The 21,376-nt window shown below is 34.7% G+C and overlaps 1 protein-coding gene and 1 long non-coding RNA gene across 2 annotated transcripts in view; both read right to left on the bottom strand.

Moving 5' to 3' along the window:
• Nucleotides 1-1,611: 1,611 nt before the first annotated feature.
• Nucleotides 1,612-1,875, bottom strand: LOC122227965 (small integral membrane protein 15-like). The gene has a single exon (XM_042952737.1). The coding sequence runs from the start codon at nt 1,867-1,869 to the stop codon at nt 1,645-1,647; it is 225 nt and encodes a 74-aa protein (XP_042808671.1). The 5' UTR covers nt 1,870-1,875; the 3' UTR covers nt 1,612-1,644.
• Nucleotides 1,876-5,378: 3,503 nt separating this feature from the next.
• LOC122227993 overlaps nt 5,379-21,376 on the bottom strand; it is a 71,336-nt gene continuing 55,338 nt past the window's right edge. The window contains exon 4 of the long non-coding RNA XR_006206345.1: nt 5,379-5,602. This is a non-coding gene — a long non-coding RNA (uncharacterized LOC122227993). The remainder of the gene's footprint in view (nt 5,603-21,376) is intronic.

Genomic DNA, 21,376 nt, shown 5'->3' with positions numbered 1-21,376 from the left:
CTTTTGGAAGATTAATGCTCTGGAAATTAAATTGCCTACTCTTAGAAGGGCATAAAAAAGTAAAAATTCCAAAGGTGCATTGGAACGAGAAAATGAAAACATTTAATATAAATAGTGAAACATTAAAACTCCACACCAATCTTTCTGGAGTACTAAATTGGTGCTGCCATGGAATACAGTGGTGTTGCTCTTAACACTTAAAGAGCTAGTTTCACTTGAAGAAAACAGCCTTTAAGTTGAGTTAAGTTATATGCCTTGACATTGCCCTGTATAACAAAGCTTTTTTACATGATATTATTTTAAGTTCTTTATTTTTATTTTATTTTTTTATAAAAAAGTATCAAATTTATTTCAATATCTAGTTCCATTTTTAAACTAAAGCTGGTGGACAATTTTTTGTAATTTAAAATTCATTATCAGAGGGGAGGAAAACATTAACAAGCTATTATATACTGACAGCAAATAAAATTACTGGACTATGCATTTATAAAAGCCTGTTTAATAGTAAAAAGTTCCAGTTATCTACTTAACTAAAGGAAAGATCCTTTAGCTCTTTATTTCTAATTTTAACACATATCTCATTTTGACATAATTTACCTTTTTCATCTAATTACTGGTATGATGACCAAAATTTTTCCAAATGTTAAACCTTTCTTTACCACTTACGAATTACAACTTAACTATTACTTTTTAAGAATTGCTTAAAAGAAATTTGAAATTTTAATTTTCACCATGAACCTGTTTCATCAGAAAGTAGAATATCACTACTAGGTAAGTTAAAACAAAGAATGGAAGAAAAACAAAAAATGGCGTCTATATAATGAGCAAATTATCTGATAAGACATTTTAACTACTTCACATTTCTACTTAGTACAAGAAAGAGTAAACTGGTTCCAAGGTAACACAAGGTTTGGCATTTTTACTGCAAGCTTTAAATCATAGTGTTATTCTACTCAACAAGACATCTCTAAGAAAATGGCAGTGTTCATAAGTACAAAAACTGTTATATCTGGTAGGTGGTATTCTATATAGTCAATAAGAGAATTCTTTATAAAATTAGATTTTAAAAAATGCAGAATGTCTGATAATTATCTCCAGGGCTAAAATGAGAAAATGCAGAACACAAAAAGTCATTAGTTAATATGTGGCTTTGAGAAAGCCAGAAATGATTCTATTCCAAGAAATAAGCAATAATGATAAAAGATATAATATACTATATGCCTTTTAAGCCAAAGCACACTTTTCACCTCAGGACAGTTTTGATTTTTACATTCTTAACTCCTTTTGTCCAGAAAGGGCCCCATTCTAAGCCATCATTTGAAAAGAATTCATAATGTATAGTCATTTCTCTCCACAGGATGTTTTCGTTTCAGTACATAAGCTGCAAAATGGCAAATGACTAAGTCAGTTATAAAGAATTTATAGAATAAATGCCAATTTACAATAACTGTCAACAGACTTCTACACCAAAGCCTAAAAGTTGCAGTAGTAGAGGTCACAGCTAACATGATCCTTCCATGTGCTCAGACTTCAGTGACTACAAATTACTGTCATAAAAATCAGAAAAGAAACCTCAGTGGGTCCTTCCAGAGCTGCTTAATTTTCCAAGTGATTTTTCTCTGGTTATAGAGCCTGTTCATTCCTTCAATCCTTCTTTAGTCGTTTAGCTTTTGCAATATGTTCTTGACGTTTTTGTTTCTTCTTTTGTTCCTTTTCCCTGGCTTCAATCATCTTGGCCAATTTCCAGGACAGTACAGCACTTGCTAGAAACAATGGAGTAAGGGCCAAAATAACCGTTGTAAGGAAGCCATATGGGTCCTTTGCAGCCCATTCCACAACATACTCAGCCCAAGCCTTTATATCAAACATCTTGGTAGTGTCTTATGCTTGAGTAGTTATTTCCAACCTTGTCCTGCGATTATTAGTGAGCCAATTACAATTTCAGATGACCCTTGCTTGTCTTCTTCTTCTTTAGCTCTACCATATACTTGTGAGAGAAGATTTAAATTCTATATACTCCAGGCCGGAAGCCTTAAGTTCTTTAAAAGAAAAAAAACGTTGCATAAATAAACCTGTTATTTTGCCATCTAATAATATTTACATTTTGTAAAGATGACTATTTAAATATTTTTTACACACAGCATCAAACCCTAACAAACTTTTTAATTCAAAATATTTTTTTGGAGAATTAAAATATTTTAAAGACATTTCAATGAAGTTTAATTTTTCTACTGAAAGAACTTATATATAATTAGAAAAGTGATTATCGGGGTGCCTGGGTGACTCGGTGGATTGAGCATCTGACTTGATTTTGGCTCATGTCATGATCCCAGCTTCCTGAGATGGAGCACCATGTTGGGCTCCACACTGAGAGTGGAGCCTGCATAAGATTCTGTCTTCATCTGCCCCTTTCCCCTGCTCATTCTCTCTCTAAAAATAAAAAATAAAAAAAGAAATATGATTATCACAGCAAGACTTTTGTTGACAGCAGGAAACAGCTCTACATTTGAAGCACACAGAATTTTCTGATTGTTAAGCCTTATGGAAGTATTTTTGTTAACTTTCTATAGCTCTCTGATGATTAATTTGCAAATATTTCCAATATATATGAGATGAATGATAGAAAACATACAGAATTATAAATGCATTAAATTTCTCTTTATTCTCCTTCCAGTTAAGAGGAAAGGATTTGTCCTCACCACACTTATTTCTTCTTGGTCTTCCATAATTTCTCAGTTGTTGTCAAGAAGTTTTTTTAACGTTAAGAATGTGCTCTTGATGAGAAAGACTTCTTTCAAAATTCAAATTATTTTTTTTATCTTTGTCTGTTGCATTAAGTTTCTCGAATCAGCTCTGTGGGAGCCCGGAATAGGTTCTGGGATGACTTTATACAGGTTACACATAAATAACTCCATTTACAACAGACTTAAAAAAATTTTGTACTATTATAACCGCCGCCAACCATACAAACACTTAGAGATATACCATCATTCCTTTCTATAGGAAGTTTCATCCCGTGTTCAAGTTTAGAAGATCAAATTAGAATTCGGTATCTATAGGCTGGGGGCATCTCACAGATAAATTCCAGCTGCAAGCCACGATAGTGAGCCTAGATTTAATGTTTGTCTTTCTGGTTGACAGAGTGAGTAATCTAAGCCTGAGTTGACAGTAGTGACCCTCCACTAGAACAAATTGATATATTAGCAAATTCTTCTTGGAGTTAGTGTGGACTTCTCAGTACTTCTCAGGCAAGGAAAATAGTCTACTTTTGAGGAGTATTAAATAAAAACCATCAGAATAAAATCTCTTCATGAATATTTATTTTTGCATAAGGCTTCCTTGACCCTTCAATAATAGAAATGACAGGCCTGAAATATAGTACAATCCATCCTGTTATTAAAATCATAAATGGGTGGTAGATTGAGAGAAAGGTGGGTAAGAGGTAGAATTTAAGTAATTAATAGATCGTTGTAAATTCATTGTCATGAATCCTTGCTGGTTTGAGAACAAACATGTAATAATATGTTAGGTGTGGTGATAATCACAAAAATAAAAATTGACAGATTGGGGTTCCATGCTAATTCTTAGAATAATATCCATATCTCTAGTTCCTGGCATGGATGTCAAAGGTTTTGTTTTTCTAATTTCCAGAGTAACAAACTCCATCTGGGATACAAACTCAAGCTGTGTTTCTTTGCACCTCTTACTTTGATAATAGTCTTTATAATCCTTCTCTCAGAATGTATATAGTCATTTGGCTTAGCATTTTTGCAAATTTTTAAAAAGTTTACTTATTTATTTTGAAAGAGAGTGAGTGAGCAGGGGAGGGGCAGAGGGAGAGAGGGAGAGAGAGAATCCCAAGCAGGCTTCGCACTGTCAGTACACAGCCCAATGCAGGGCTCGAACCCATGAACTGTGAGATCATGACCTGAGTCAAAATCAAGAGTTGAACACTCAACCCACTGAGCCACCCAGGTGTCCAGCATTTACACCATTTGAGTGAAGTCTTAAGTGTAAAATAGGAACATATAAATATAAACATATATATTTTATTTGAAAGCTCAAATCTAAGGACAATGTGCCTTTCACAAGTAGGAATCGTATCTTTGTATGTTCACATTAAAAAATGAAAGTTCACTCATATGCTCTTTATTTGTCATGGTATATGTCTTCCATTTTAATATCTTTCATATGTTTGTAACATAAAAACCAAGGAATACATTGGTTAACTAAATAATTATTATAAATTATAATATGGAAATGGAGAGGGTTTTTTCCCCCAAAAAATCTTTCACAAAAACAAACGAATATTAATAATGTGATTTTTAAACAATTAGTGTGGAAAATAATACACATTTTATTGTTATATATATAAACAGATACTTATAAATACAGTATTGGTTTATTGTTATATCATTATTATTATTATTTACTACAAGTCGACTGAGAAATTTAAGAAAGTAATCTAAGTCCACTGTTTTATTTTAAAAAGCTTTCCAGTGGATGATTTAGGATGAGTGCCTATGCATCCTTCCTTTCCCTTTTTATATCTAAACTACTATATAGGGGCGCCTGGGTGGCTCAGTTGCTTAAGCCTCTGACTTCAGCTCAGGTCATGATCTCACGGTTCGCGAGTTAGAGCCCTGAGCCCCTCATTGGGCTCTGTGCTGTCAGCACAGAGCCTGGAGCTTGCTTCAGATTCTGTGTCTCCCTCTCTCTCTGCCCCTCCCCAGCTCACAGTCTCTCTCTCTATCAAAAATTAACATTAAAAAAAAAATTAAATAAACTACTACATAGTGACAATCTATTTTCAATACAGTGGCTGAATAATTGCATGAAAGCCATCAAAAGAAGACAGCTAAGTTTACTCTGCTGTATTCATAAAGGCAGAAAAGTGAACCGATACATTGTAAAAGATTTTCAAGAAGAGGGGTTTGAACTGAAAGGACTTTCTGCTTTTATTTTCATAAATAAAAAGATACCAAAAGATTGGTATCTTTTCTAAGAACCCACACAAAACAACAAAGGATGCAACTCAGATTAAAAAAAAAAAAGTCAACTTTTTTTTTTTTTTTTTTTTTTATGTTTCATGATTGTGGGATCCTTTACTTTTATAGTAACACCATTGTTCAACAAATAGCACTCTGGTACATGACCTTTCCATTGACTGGTTAGGTTTAATTTCCATGAGGTTTCTCTGTAACGGATTTCTGTAATATTTTAAAACAGGGTCATAAGCCTTATTAAATTAGATGTTCTAAAATACTTATTAGTTACTTATTGCCACATAACAAAATTGCCCACAAACTTAGTGGTTTCCAACATCACATTTATTATTTTATACTTTGTGTGGATCAGAAATCTAAGTATGGCTTAACTGAGTCCTCAGTTTAAGGGTCTCCCAAAAAGCTGCTCAGTAAGGTGTTACCTAGGGCCATATTCTCAGAAAAAAAAGCTTGAGTAGGGAAAAATCTGCTTCCAAACTCACTTGAAGTAGTTGGTAGGATTCCGTTCCTTAAAGGCGTTTGGCCTGAGAATTTCTTTTCCTGCTGCCGGTTGGCCAGAGGCCACCCTCAATTCCTTGTCATATGTACCTCTTCAACTTGATTCATCAGAGGAAGCACACGGGAAGAACAAGAGAGAGAGAGAGTGCCATTAAAATAGAAGCTACAGTCTTTTATAACCTAATCTAAGGAGTTACGTTTTTGCAGTATTCTAATCATTAGAAGCAATCACTAGGTCCTGCTCATGCAATGGTTGGATACATAGATACCAAAAGGCAGGGATATTTGGGAGACATTTTGGAAGGATACCTGTTACCCTGTAAAACCATTTTGTATATTACTGTAAATTATACTACTATGCCATGCTTAAAATAAGTTTTTCAGAATAAAAACTACTTTTGCTTATTTAAAAAAATGATAGGGGCACCTGGGTGGTTCAGTCAGTTAAGGGTCTGACTCATGATGTTGGCTCAGGTTTGTGAGATCGAGCTCTGTGCTGATGGTGCAGAGCCTGCTGGAGATTCTCTCTCTCCCTTTCTCTATGCCCCTCCCCTGCTCAAATACACACACACTCTCTCTCTCACAATGAATAAGTAAACTTAAAAAAAAATTAAATGATATAAATGTGAATAGGTTTAACAAAACAATTGGATGGTTGCTAGTACAGTGTTTTTCTTGTAAGAAATAAATATGGACATATTCTAATAATATGGGAGGCAGGTGATTATGCATGTTTTTCTCCTGAATGATGTATGTGTTATCTACCATACAAGTAGAAAATTGCTGATATCACCACCATTTGCTCAGTAATCATTTGCTCAGAATGACAACGTAATTTTTCAAGATTTCAGAGTTTCTGAGAGCTTTCCAATTTTGTTATATTCTAGAATTTCATTCTTGCATTTTAGAACATTAAAGGGCGCCTGGGTGGCTTAGTCAGTTAAGCGTCCAACTTCAGCTCAGGTCATGATCTCATGGTTCATGGATTCGAGCCCAACATCGGGCTCTGTGCTGACAGCTCAGAGCCTGGAGCCTGTTTCAGATTCTGTCTCCTTCTCTCTCTCTGCCCCTCCCCCGCTCTCACTGTGTCTCTCTCAAAAATAAATAAAACATTAAAAAAAAGAGAGAGAGAATTTTAGGACATTGAACTGCTTTTTTAAACTAAAAATGATAATATTTATCCTTATTTCCAACATTTTAATTTGTTTTCCCAACATCCATTCATTGACGTGAATGAACCGCCCCCACCCCCACCACTTTGCCACTTACATACTCTGGACTGAATGTGCCATGTGTTAAGAAATTTTTTTCAGACTATTTTATTATATGTAACTATCTAATTAAAGCACATCCCAAATTATTACTTATGGCTGTAATTGGCTTTGATTCCTCTTCAGGGCTTGCCCAGGGCAGCCAGCTAAGCAGAGGAATATAAACTTTTAGATTTGCATCTTATTTCTTGCTTCATTAATTTCATTAACTTCCAAACTGATGAATTCTTAGAATTAAAATGTCATTTACATTTAATATCCAAAATCACTTTCTTTGCATTTAAACCTTTTAATTGTATTTTTGGGTTCTAGTTCTAAATTGTGTTTGTCAAAGTCTTAATTAGATTTATGTCATAGGATACAGAAGTTAACTGAACAGTAACAAGCTCGAATGAGAAGGTTTTCTTTAGAAGGACTTGGAAAGTGGCTTAAAATATTTGTTATGCAACATAGATTTTCTATACTCTGTAACTAAAGTTGTGTGTCTAAGACGGGTGAATGGTGTACATGGGTAACTATTGATTTATATGGAAAGATCAAATCTGGACACCTGAAGAAGAGACCTTTCTTTTTTCCAACAAGTACAGACTGTGTGGGATTTGTATGGAGTCTCATTTAGTAAGAGAAGATTTTATTTCGCTGTTTACTTACAACAGTGACAAATGGTGGCCAGAAGGAAAAGCAAAGTATGTAATCAATCTTAACACCTTTGTTGTTTTCTTGAGAGAAAAATAACCAAAAAAAAATTTTTAAAAGCCAATTAAAGAAAAAAAATCTGTTTATGTTATTGATGACGATGGTGATGGTGATAATGACATCAGTGATAATAAAAACAATGAAAGCTATCATTGCTACTCTTTAAAAGGACACTAAAAATTAGGTATTAGCATCACAGTCTCATAGATGAGGATATGTGAGGTTTACAGAGGACAAAGATTTTGCCTAAATTGACACTTCTAAAAAATGTCAGAATAATATTCAAATCCATTTCAGTTTCTTTAAAGTCTGGGAACTTCTCAGACTTTATGCTGCTCATCCTGAAGACACTCAATGCCGGTGGTAGTCACATGGAGTTCAATTGTTTATTCTCTGTACCTGCAATTATATAGAAAGTCCAGTTCCTAAAATCCTCCCTGAAAAGTGCTTGGAACTTATATCCTCACTCTTTTAAAAGAAAGAATTTGATGTTTTAAAGCACAAATACAACTCTACTAGCAGACACTATAAGTCTACATAGTGTGGACATGTTTAAAAAAAGGATAAACATACTGTGAACATTCAAAGAGTAGCAAATTTTTTCTTATTAAAAAAAAGTTAAACTAGGTAGTGAATCATAGACTGCAGCTCCTGTCACCTGACTTAAATTCCAAGTCTCAACAAAATTCATCAAAGTATGAGTACACTCATTCAGACCACACATCCCCGGATGGACACTTACTGGCATTATTATGATTTTAACATGTGCTGACTTGGTTCTTGCCAAGAGAAGACATTAAGAGCATGAGATTCAGAATCACACAAACATGGGACAAATCCCAGCTTTGCCAGTGGCCATGTGACTTTATATTTAACTTCTTAATATTCCTTTTTTTTTTTTTTTTTTTTTACATAGAGGGGTTAACTAGAATGGACCTCATTGTGTTATTGTGCACAGTAAATGAATAATGTGCTGTGTAAATGGGCATTATCTTACTATTATCTTCCTTGATATTGATGTCAGAAGACTACCAACTTTGGTTTAGAATATGACCAGATGAGATTACTTTTTGGTGGCTCTCATTTATTTACTGAACTTTATTTATTTGAGATCAGTCCTTTGCCTTGTTCTTTGCTAGGCACTGATATGGAAGGGGAATAAAATACCCACTCTCTCCCTCCAGCCATATTCCTTTGTCATCCTTACTCCCAATGGCCTACTGGCTTGACATTTGAGTGGGGCTTAACAAGAAGCCAGAATATCAAAAGACTGTTGGAGATTAAGACTGTTTCTTTTTTCTTCTCCTTCTTACAGTCTAAAAACTTTGAAATGGGGATGGACGTGATCCTCTTTAGAAATCATTCTGGCTACTGTAAATGAGATGTGGGGCAGAGTGCCCATGGACACATACATCAGTAAAGATTCTAAGGCAGGAGTCCAAGGAAGAGATTACAGTAGGCTTGGCAATGTCAGTGACAGTGGAGATGGAGAGAAGGTGATAAACTTGACATAGAGAAGCAAGGCAAATTGGCAGATCTTCTAATAGATTAGATATGTGAGCACAAGTAGAGGGAAGAAAATAAGGATGAATTAATGCTGACTTGGGGAAGAGGGACTAAGGTTAAATTAGCTTTGCATGGGAAAACCAAGAGATCAGCTTAGGACATGCTGAATTTGCGATGTTTATAGTATATATCCAAGCACAGATGTCAGTGAGGTGTTGGCTAGAAGAAAATGGAATTCCTAAGAGGAGTTTGCACTGACATATAAATTTTGGAATTTTTATTAGGGTGATTAGTTAAAAGTCCGTGGAAACAATAAGAGGCATTGTACCAAGCCTTCAGAAAATTCAGCATTATCAAGGTCAGATAAAGAAGAGGGCAACGTTTGAGAGGTATCTAGCAGAGTGTCTAGTACATATTTAAATGTAAATAAAAGGTCTTTAATAGTAATAATTTAGAACTATATTTGTGCTCACCTCAGATATCCATACAAGATGAATACTATGCTAAAAAGTAAAGCAGATAAATGTATCTCGAATATTTTAACCATTTGTAGTTACCCCCACTGAGTTATAGTTGTGTTTGTAGATTACATTAATGATTCCATTGATCTGCTAATTGAGTTTTGACTTATGTTAATTTTCCCATCTTTTATTTCCTAGAGATTGGTTACTTGTACTTTGTGCTACTTTTAGTACCTACACCACAGTAGAGTTTTCTGAGCCAAATACCTCTTTTTGTGATTTAGCTGGGCAAGAAAGAGAACATTACAGTGATGATAAGAAATATATGGGGTGACCTTCTCTTTCTTTCTTCCCCCTGCCTTCTGATTTCCAGCTCTCTGAATGCTTTCATTTGGAATGTAAATCTGCTTTTCAACAAAGGCACCTTTGATTAAGTTCTATAAGTTCTTGGGTGAAATTTCAACCAACTCTCAAGGTCTTTGGTAAATTTTTACATTATTCAGTTTTTCAGCTGTCTTCAACCTTACTAAAGGCGAAATCCTTATGAATCCTACATTTTTCTGTTTGGGATACTCTGTCACTTGCTCTTCATTTTTGTACCTATATTTTAAGTCTAGGTGCTTCCCCCTACTCTCTATTTTTTTTTTTTTTAAGATCTAGAATATTTTGAAGAAGAGTATTTATTTTGGTAAGTCTATGAATGAAGAAACGTAATTAGTGTTCAGAATTGTATTCTTGCCCATAATTTCTAGATCTATTCATTAATGTCCTATTTGAAGATATTTCTGTCATATTTTAAACTGAATGACTGACAGAGAAACTTGGATATAACAGAGTTTTCCGACGCTGAATATAGATGACATGGAGCATTTGCTCAGAGGTCTTAGAACACAGATGTCTCAGCTGTCATCTTGGGCCAGATCCTCACTTGTTTTGCCAAATGCACATATCAATTAAATGGAGTCAGAACTTTCTGCAATATTACATTCACATTCTGGCTTACTGAATACATTGACATTAACATTTTTGGGTTGGTTTGTGTTTTTCCCTTTGAATTATCTAGGCATCCTGTCAGTCATTGTTTTTTTGTTTGTTTGTTTTGATTGACTTTATCCATCTTTTAAAACTAACACAACTTTTTCATACATCCCAGAGTTTATTTTAGTCCACCATTAAGTTATACTGATACAAGATTAGTTTTAGAGAAAATAAGGAATGCTTCTAGAATATCATTACCCAAGCCACACTGAACTGGTTTTGTGCTTTTTCTTTGCACCATCAGGTTGGTGAACTTGGGCAAGTTTTTAAAAATTTATTTTTATTATTTTGTTTTAGTTACTAGTCTAGTCTATCTGTAATAAAAAGAAAATATTAAACTCTACAGAAAAATTAGTTGGAAATATTAAAATAAATGAAAAGATACAAACTTGCCTTACCTGACACAGAGTAGATGCTTAATAAATGATAGTTTTTATTGTTATGGAATTTTGGACATTTTGGAGACTGGGGCAGATTTTCTAAGTTGATTGACCAAATCTTCATTCCAGCCTCTTTCTCTAATGAACTATGGTTCCTAGACTCCCTTGTAGCTAGGATTCTTAAAATGAATATGTTCTACTGGGCAGACGTATACACATGAGACATAGGAAGTGAACAGCATGAGTCTGGGGAGACCAAGACTTCTGGAAAACATGTCACCAAACAGGCTTGGTTATTCTAAATCTAGAAGTGATGACATTAGTTTCTTGATGTAGCAGCTTTCTAATCACAGTAAGATGGTGTGGTCTAAAGCATGGGTTAGTAGCATATCTCTTAGCAGATATATTAATAATATGTATTATATATATGTATATGTGTGTATATATACATACACACACATATACATATATATAATATTCCTTAATGAATGCTTTCTAACTCTGTTGCCAGAATAGATTCTCTTTCCATAACAACTAACCATACCATAATAACTTATATATGATGAAAAAATAAAATCCCTGATTTATTTAAGCCATTGTTTTTTTGTTTGTTGTGAGGGTGGGTTCTGTTACTTCAGTTAAACTTTATAATTAGATAAAAGTCATGCTCAAGGGATAGAACTTGCCACATGGAATTGATTCAAGGAGCACATGGTGAAGAGGATATTAAGTGCCAGACATTGCAGAATAGAAAGCTAGTACACTTGTTACAGGGTTGGTAAAATATTTGGTACCTTGTCACCTACTATACCTTTGAAAACAAACTACATTACCAAGGGGGACTAAAAAAAAAAAAAAAGAAAAGAAAAGAAAGAATCAAAATGTTGAGTTAATTGGCTTCTGTCTGTCAATATCTTCAGTACTATAGACACCATCATACTTTCAAATTCTTATTTTCTTTTTCAATACAAATATTCAATTGACCCAGCATCATTTATTAAGTGTCACCATTTCCCCTATCACACTGCAGTGTCACCTTGTGTTACCTCAAGGGACAGACTATGTGTGGGTTTGCTAGGTATTTCCTTTGTGTTCCATTGTTTTATAAGTACATTTTATTGCTAACACTACAGTCTTAATTTTGGTGCTTTGTAAGTCTTTTTATGTAGTAGTGTTTACTCTCCTTTAAGATTGGTATATTATATTGAGCCTATTCATTTCATATAAACCTTAGATTTAGATTCTTAATTTCCAGAATCAATTAATTAATTAATTTTTGAGGGAAAAATGTTGTCTGAGATTGCCATGAATCTATAGTTAAGTTTGAACCATAAGAACTGACGTTTTTAAAATACTGATTGTTCTAAACTGAGCAATAGAATTCCCATTTACTGAAATAAAAAAAATATATATCACAACAATGTTTTGTAGCTTTTTCTATATAGGTCTTACCCATCTTTTATTATATTCATTCCTAGGTATTTGATGATTTCCTTGATGGAAATCATGTCATTTCTCAGATTTCATATTCTAATTGTTTCTAGCACATAGAAATACAATTCACTTTTATATATTGATCTTGTATCTAATGGCTGTTAATTTTCTAATTCTAATAGTTTTTCCTAAGATGCTTTTGCATTTTCTAAGCTTACAGTCATATCTCCTGTATCAAATATTCATATCAAATTAACAGCTATATTTCTTTGTTTTTATACCTAATAATTTATATATCTTTTTGTTACTTTATTGCTGTCAAGCGGTAAAATGTTGAAAGGTGCATCGATAGTGAATATTTTTGGTCATTTCTTATCTTGAGGGGAAATCATTTACTGTTTCAATTAATTCTGAATTTTATAGAAGGCTTTTTTCTAGACACTTTAACAGAATAAGGAATTGTTCTTCCATTTCTACTTTTCTAAGATTTTAAAAAATCATACATACATAAGTCTACAATTTTTATTACAATTCTGCAGTAAGATGATCATACATTTTTTCTTCTTTATTCCATTAACATAATGCAGTAGGCAGAACGGTGGTGCCCCCAGAAAGTACAAATATGTTGTTACATGGCTAAAGAGACATTGCAGATATAATTAAGGTTATATACCTTAAAATAGAGAGATTATCCAAATGATCTCTATCTAACACATGGACACTTAAATGCAGAGAACATTCCCTGGCTGGGGAAGTAAGAACGACTCAGCCTGTCATTTTCTGATGGTGGCCACACAGAAAGCATGATGAGGCACACCAGCAGCCTCTAGGACTAGGCCCTGGTTGACAGCAAGGAAACAGGAGCTTAAGTTCCACAACTGCAAAGAACTAAATGTAACCAAGAGCTTGAATGAATTTGAAAGTGGATTTATCTCCAGACCGTCTGGAAAAGAACAATGCCCAACATTGTGATTTTAGCTCATGCCAAGCAGAGGACCCAGATGGACTATACTGTGCCTGCTCCTCTGACATATAGAACTATGAGTGATAAATCAGTATTGTTTTCTGCCACTGATTTTGTCATAATTATTATGAAAACAAACAATATTATGAAAGCTTTCACATGTAGTAAAATAAATGGACTTTTTTTTAAATATTAAACCAATGTGCATTTCTGAAATAAGTCCAAATTATTTGTGATGTATTATCCTTTGTATGTATTGCTGGATTTAATTTGCTATTACTTTGTGATTTTGGTGTTTATAGTCATGCTATAGATAATGGCTTGATCTCCATAATTTTCCTTTTTTGGTTAACATTTTTATCAAATTTGGATACCAAGGTTATTCTGCTCCCATAAAATGAGCTGAGGAGTTTGAAAATGTTCCCACCTTTTTTATTCTCTACGGGTTTGTATCATATTGGTATTTTTTTCTTTCTTATTTGTTTAGAGGAATTCATAAATGAAGCCATTGTGCTGTGGAGAGTTTCTTTGTAGAAAGAGTTTTAATAACAAATTCAATTTCTTTAATTGATATAGAATATCCAATTGTTTTATTTCTTTTGTGTCTATTTCAGTTAAGGTTTATTTTTATTATTATTATTTTTTAGAGAGAGAGAGAGAGTGCACACAAGTGGGAAGAGGGACAGAGGGAGGGAGGGAGAGAGAGAGAGAGAGAAAGAGAGAAAGAGAGAGAATTAGAGAGAGAATTAGAGAGAATCCAAAGCAGGCTCCACGCTCAGCACAGAGCTCGATGTGGGGCTTGATTCCACGACTCTGGGACCAACACCTGAGCTGAAATCAAAAGTCAGATGCTAAACCAACTGAACCACCCAGGTGCCCAAGGTTTTTGTTTGTGTTTTTGTTTTTAATTGTCAATTTCATCTAAATTTTAAAGTAGAATTACATTAAGTTGAATATTTAAATTTTAAATTTTGGGAGGATCTCCCATTTCCCATTCCTGAAATGGACTAATTTTTGTTTGTCTCTTTTCTCTTTTATTTGTTTTCCTAAGGACTAATCCATCTTATTACTAATTTTGAAGAACAAACTTTCACCCTTGTTAATTTTTTCCTATTGTGTGTTCTACTTAATTAATTTCCTCTTTTATCTGCATCATTTCTTTCTACTTCCTCTTGCTTTGATGTTCTTTTCTAATTTGAGATAGAAACTTAACTCATTGATTATTACCCTTTTTTTATGTCTAACATTAATTTAAAGCTAAAAGTTGACTTTAAATATGGCTTTCCTTTTTGCATCTCACACATTTTAATTTGTATGTTATATAGGAAGGGACATTCCTGGATTCCCTGCAATAAATAGTGGTGACTTTATGCAGGACTGTGTCACTCCCCTGGAACAAAAATGTAGTGGCCTGAGTGCCCAGGTACTAGACTCATAGCCGTATGTCAACAATTCAAAAAGATAGACTGTGATTGCATGTTCCCATTAGAGTAAATACTACAATGTGCTGGGGACCAGAGAGACTAGAAAAGGGACTTGCAAACATCTGTTCAATGGAACTGAGATGCAGAAAGGGAACTTAGAAAGCCATAAGGCAGATTCCTGACAGATGTGGTCCTTGTAGGTCATCATGTTTACCAATCCTGGCCTTGGGAAATCCAAGCAAGGCTGCGGTCCAGGGTAGAGACTGGACATAATTTGCACCCAGTGCCTTATGTGACAAAATTGCAGCCATCTCCTAGTTCATGTCTGCATGTCTCAGAGTTTGAGTGTTATACACCCAGAAAGATGCTTTGGTACTTGGTTTGTTTGTGACAAATAAGTATCCATTGGCTGCTTTTCTTCACAATCTCTTTTTTCTCCCTGTATGTTTGCATGTTGAGATAGGGGATGAATTGGTTTTTGGACAGGAAAGGAATTCAATGCTAGGGCTAATGTACAGACATGAATTTATCATGAAGTTACTAAAAACCTAAGGGATTTCAGTTAAGGGAGAGTTCAGGCAATATATTCACATGGCCAGTTTTTTTGAAATTATAAAAAGAAGATATTTTAACTGTAATCAGTTTTAGAAACTTATAAATACCACTATCATAAGAGATAATATTTATTAACTTCCTAACTTACCCGTAATTTTTTTAATCCTTTTGACTTCATACTCTAGATTTATCCCTGCTAACATGTTTGATTGTCTAGAAGCTATGATTTCTCCATCTAAAAAAGTTTTGTGCTAAGATCCAAGCAAAATTTCAAACACTTCATTAAGAGAGGATAATGCAGTTTTAGTTAAATTATGAGTAATACCTTTGAATATACAGTGTCGTTAGACAGGACCCTGCCAAGATTAGCAAGAGGTGACACAGATTGACATTTATTAACATGTTCACATTCCTTGCTATTTTCTTTCCCCACCCCCACCCTCAAGGAGTTTTGCCTACACAACAGCTACCCCACCCCCCAAAAAAACTCTGAAAATAATCCCTAAATTGGGTAAATTAAGGTATTTCAGGATTGTCCCCTTGATGTTGTCTCTATTGCTGTTCTTTTTATAGTTCTCCACTGACACTTGTTCATACAGTAAACCAGGATGACTTTCACCTGGGGAAATCGCATGACACTTTATTGAATTTCAGAACTAACACAATGGGAGATTCACAAAGTCTGAACCTCTCACTTTTGTCCTCAAGTGTGAGGGGGTGGCTAAATATTTATTACAGGCTTATGTTCTATGTGACTTTGTCTTTATATGTGATCATATACAGAGCACTCCTTTCTTTTATCTTTCCAAGTCACAGCCAGATAATGGATAATATGTCAGATACCTGGTTACCATATACCTTTCCCAAGTCCATTCTCTTCCTATACCTTCTCAATGGAAGAATGGTATGATTGTAGGAAAAAAACACACAGGGGATTTCAGATTTTGTGAAGGTAAGCAAGTACATATTAACACATATAGTCTTTGATAAGTATGCAAGTTAAAAGTATGCTGTTACATGTAATCTTAATATCTATGGAAAATCATCCAGATCTGATTTGCCAGTCCTAGCAAAAGATATTTAGTCTATGTCTAAAAACAAAAACAAAAAAACAAACAAAAAAAAAAAAGAAAAAAGAAAGGAAAAGAAAAAAAAGGCAGGAGAGAAGAAATATGTGAATATAAGACATGCAAGCTGGGAGTTGTGGATAGAGATTTTTACAGAGAAGCTTTTGAAGTGAGAAATGAGAGAGGTATTGGGGTATGGGAGGTCTGTCAAAAGTAGAGGAAAATGAAAAGAAATTTAAAAACCATCGCTCTGGGCTATTTGTCACCTTCGTGATGTTTTAAGAAGTACAAGTCATATAAAGGGCTTGAATTATTATGAATTTGTTCTGTTTTCATGGGCTGTGTCATTTTAACTGCAACACTGCCCTGGGTTTGAACTGTGTGGGTCAGGGCTACAGAAGTATTTGTATGCATTAAATTTATAACTTCCCTATGTATCAGGGAAATTTTGCCCTGTGATGTACTATTAGGTTTTCACAGGGCACTCCTTTTAGCCACTTTTCTTAGTGGTGTACTTATTAACTTCTACACATGTTTCCAATTTTCCCATGAGCCCTCCTATGCACACATTTAATAAAATTAGCCCTTACATACTCAGGTTTTATCTTTAGAATTTTTTGCAAGAATACACAGTAGGCAGGTTATTATTGTTCTGGAACTTACGTTCTAATGTTATTTATAACGTTTCTAAAGTGGAGATTTTAATTAATTGGCTACTCCAGCAACTGAGGAAGTCAGGCTTCTCTCATAGCTACTGGTTACTGAGAGAGTCTAATTCATTTTTACCACTATCCAATGGGATCATGCAGATTTATTTCTAAAAAACATAATAAAGTAGAAAAAAAAATCCCATCTTCGTTATTTCATGAGAAACTGTTGGAGGAAAAGAAAAGATCCCATAAGCAAGGGGATAATATATAGCCTAAGCTATCTTTCCAAATAATTGATCCTCAGCCATCAGCCTAATATGAAAGCCACTGCTGGACCAGTACTGCCCAGCACCTCTCTTATCTCAAAGAGAAATCAACAGAGATCAAATTGTTTTAGTTTGGTTCCTCCAAAAAGCAGGCCTGGAATCAAGGATATGGATACATGTATTTCATTTGGATGTGATTCAAAGAAGACATGGAGTGGTGGAATAAAGATGAGCTCAAACTCTCTGGACACTTTTCTCTTTCACTAGCTTTATGATTGTTTAATGTGGGCTGGGGAATGACTGCTTTGACCAAAGAGTAGAGCAGGAATGTATGATAGAAGTGATGCCGCATAATTACTCAGACTAAATACAAGAATCTTTGCTGCTTTTGTCCCAGTATTTTGGAACAGTACCTCTGGGGACCCCAGGTCAGCAAATAAGAAGTCAAAAGTACACAGGGACTGCTATGGTGGAGAGGCCCCATGTTAATTCTGTAGCACATATTTCCTGCTGTATGTTCATGACCCTACATATAGCCAGAGAATGCTCTTAGGCAAGTTGGGGAAGCCACTAGGATGAAGGGGGAACTATTCATAGGTGACCTTTATAGTAAGATTAGAGAATACGACCAATCATGTGGATTTCAGTTCCCAAATGTTTTGCTGAAAGATCTCTTTGAGTGACTTTCCTTACATAGTTTCTGGCTCTGCGTATAGGGTTTTAAAGCTTATTATTATCCTGAACTTCATGGTGGGTCAGAACCGGAAGAGAAACTATTATTGGCTACATATGAATTTGAGCTTCATCACAAATCAACAAAAGAAAAATAAAAGCCATGGAAGTCATATGTAAAATACACATATGACCTGTTGTTGCATCTTGGACAGACAAGATATAGGGATATACCAAAATAGTAAGATTACAGAGACTTCTTTCAGGTAAGTAGAAAAAAGGAGCTAGGGTCAATCTGTCTCAGATACTTGACTTTCTTGTGTCTGTCAAACTTTATGCTTAAAGCTGATTTTTTCCCCCATCAATAAGGACCAAGTTCTTTCTGTAAGAGAGGGTAATATATGCTGGGGGAGCGTACAGGAGATTTCTAAGGACATTGCTGATGGATGGAACTATCCCAGAATTATCACAGGGGTTTATCAAGGATTGCCAAAAAGGTTACAAACCTCCTGCTGGTCTTATGTTCTTTTTCTTTTAATTTTTAAGTGCACTAGTAAAACCTAATGAAAACAATACAAATATTGCTGTCTCCCATGATCAGAAAAATGAGAAACCATGTCCCCAGCCAGTCCTCTGGCAGTCCCCTGCGGTCTCTAAGGTCTAGAGGTAGTCAGCACACACTAATTTTTAAGAGAATATCTTCAACAGCTTATGGGTCCCAGAAAGACTGGGTAATTCTTCTGAATGAGGAGATAGAGGCAGCATTTCCATTGCAGGGGCTCAGTGAGCACAACAGTGATGATATGCTCAAGAGTACCCTCATTGTGCCAAGATCCTACTAAGATCAAAATCCAGTAATTTTCCTTTGGTACAGTTGAATGGAGCTAAAGTTCTGATTCATTGACTCTACTTATACTCAGATGTTTGATTTTACACTTTATTCCAGCAAGTAAAACTACTAATTCAACATTGAAACCAACACTTACATCATATTAGAAAATGGTTAACCTTCTAAGAATGCACTTGACTGGCTGGTGACTATCTGTGGGGTTTCTCACAATATGACACATGAAAAAAACTAAGAAAATGATGTCAAGAAAGATTTTCCTGGGAATTCTTCTAACTTAAGTATAATATTTTACAAACCTAATGGTAATACTGTCTTTTAATGTAGATACTTGAAATGTTACAGTGCCTTGTACGCACTAAAACAGTTAAGAAATACAGCAATGGCTTCTTTGTGACTATTTCTAGTCACCAAGTATTTCTTAGCTTGGTATTACCTCTTTTCTAGTTTGTGCTTCAAAGAATTCAGCTCACCCTGCCATTTAACAACTTTTCTATTGCATAGTATAGATACAATGTAGGTGTCTTAAAACAAATTAATTGGTTGATCTTACCTTTTTAAGTTAACTTTAGTCGATGATGTTGAATCATGTACTTGTTACTGCTTTTGTTGTCTTGATAAATCCTGAAGATTAACTTGTTTCTTTCATTTTCTTCTCAATAGACCATTTGCTTCTTTCTGTTATCCCTTTGTTTTGTCTGATTTAATGACTATTTTGTTGATCACTTGTCTGCAGTTTCTATTGCTCTCACTGTTCTTTTCACTTAATTATTTGAGTGATTACACCATTTTCTCTTAAAATAGAGATTCATTTATAAAGTCCTGTCAATTACTGTCTCACACCTTTAAGGATGTTTGTTATAACAAGTAGCAAGATTTATTTCAGATTTCAGTCTCTCTCTCTCTCTCTCATTATCTCTCTCTCTCCTGATAAAAGTCTATGAGAATGAGTACTGAAACAATAGTGGATTGAAAAATATCATTTTGAAAAATTGCGGCCCTATTTTTGTTGCTAATAACTAAAAACTCAACTAAGAATCAATCACAAAATCCAGGACTTAGTTAATATGCAAAGATATGGATGATGACATGAGGCAAAAATACAGAATATAGAGGCTAAATTGAAATATTCTTAACCCAAATTTTTTAAATACACACAAAAATATGTGATTGCAGCATTCCTAATTTATTTGAAATATGTATCTAATAAAACTCAGACTTGTAAATTCTCAGATAAGTATGTAGTACTGAGATTCTTTATATAGGCATAAATACATGAAAAGCTTTATGAGTAAAAAGTTCTTTGATTTGAAAAGCTTCCATGCCATTTCTAATCACTGAAAAGCAAGAAGTTATGGGTAGTGTATTAGGGAGATTCAGCCTCTGTCTAGTTCATAAATATTATATGTCTACAACTTTGGGGTTGGTAGAAACATAGAAATATCATGTCTCACAATTGAAATTCCTGGTGGAGTATATCTATTCCAAGCCACCAATCTACTCTACATATTGCTTCTATATGGTAGAGGCAACTCTACCATTGTTTGAAGCAGGTGCTGGAAAACTATTCAGCCAAGCAAATGTTTTTTCGGGCCTCTTGTATCCAAGCTGAGACATGATTAACTCTGTCTTATAAAATGTGAGCAAAAATAATGAGTATCACTTCTTCAATAGGAGATGTATGTTCTATGTGTCTTTCTCATGCTTTTCCCTCACATCATGGTAAACTTTTTGGCCCCATGTGGAAGAGCTCAGCATTATAAAATGCAAGGGGTCAGAATGGCTAACATTAACAACTCAGGAAACAACAGATGTTGGAAAGGAGGTAGAGAAAGGGGAACCATCTTGCACAGCTGCTGGGAATGCAAACTGTTGCAGCCACTCTGGAAAAAACTAAAAGTAGAACTGCCCTATGACTCAGAAATTGCACTACTAGAAATTTAGCCAAAGGATACAAAAATGCTGATTCGAAGGGGCACATGGACCCCAATGTTTATAGCAGCACTGTCAACAATAGCCAAATTATGGAAAGAGCCCAAATGTCCCATCAACTGATGAATGGATAAAGAAGTTGCGGTGTGTACATATATATAATGGTATATGTATGGTGTGTGTGTGTGTGTGTGTGTGTGTGTATGTAGTGGAATACTAATTGGAAATGAAAAAAGAATGAAATCTTGCCATTTGCAACAATGTGAATGGAACTGGGAGGTATCAGGCCAAGCAAAATAAGTCAGTCAGAGAAAGACAGATACCATGATTTCAGTCACATGTGGAATTTGAGAAACTTAACAGATGAACGTAAGGGAAGGGAAGGAAAAATAAGTTACGAACAGAGAGAGAGGCAAACCATAAGAGACTCTTAAATACAGGAAACAAAATGAGGGTTGATGGAGGATGTGGGGGTGTTAGTTAAATGGGTGATGGACATTAAGGAGGGCACTTTTGGGGATGAGCACTGGGTGTCATGTGTAAGAGAAGAATCAGTGGGTTTTGTTCCTGAAGCCATATATGTATGTATGTATACTGTATGTTAATTAACTCGAGAATAAAAAAAAAAATGCAAGCGTTCTGAATTGTTGAGTCTGGTTGGAGGAAAGCTAATAAGGTACATCAGTTCAGGTTGGTACAGTTTTTCTGT

Source organism: Panthera leo, chromosome C1, assembly GCF_018350215.1.
Source record: "Panthera leo isolate Ple1 chromosome C1, P.leo_Ple1_pat1.1, whole genome shotgun sequence".
Taxonomy (NCBI): Eukaryota; Metazoa; Chordata; class Mammalia; order Carnivora; family Felidae; genus Panthera; species Panthera leo.
Note: the sequence above shows the minus strand (reverse complement) of the source record. Positions and strands in the feature narration are given on the sequence as shown.

Coding starts and splice junctions, on each gene's coding strand:
- LOC122227965 (XM_042952737.1), bottom strand. CDS start 1,869: ATGTTTGATATAAAGGCTTGGGCTGAGTATGTTGTGGAATGGGCTGCA.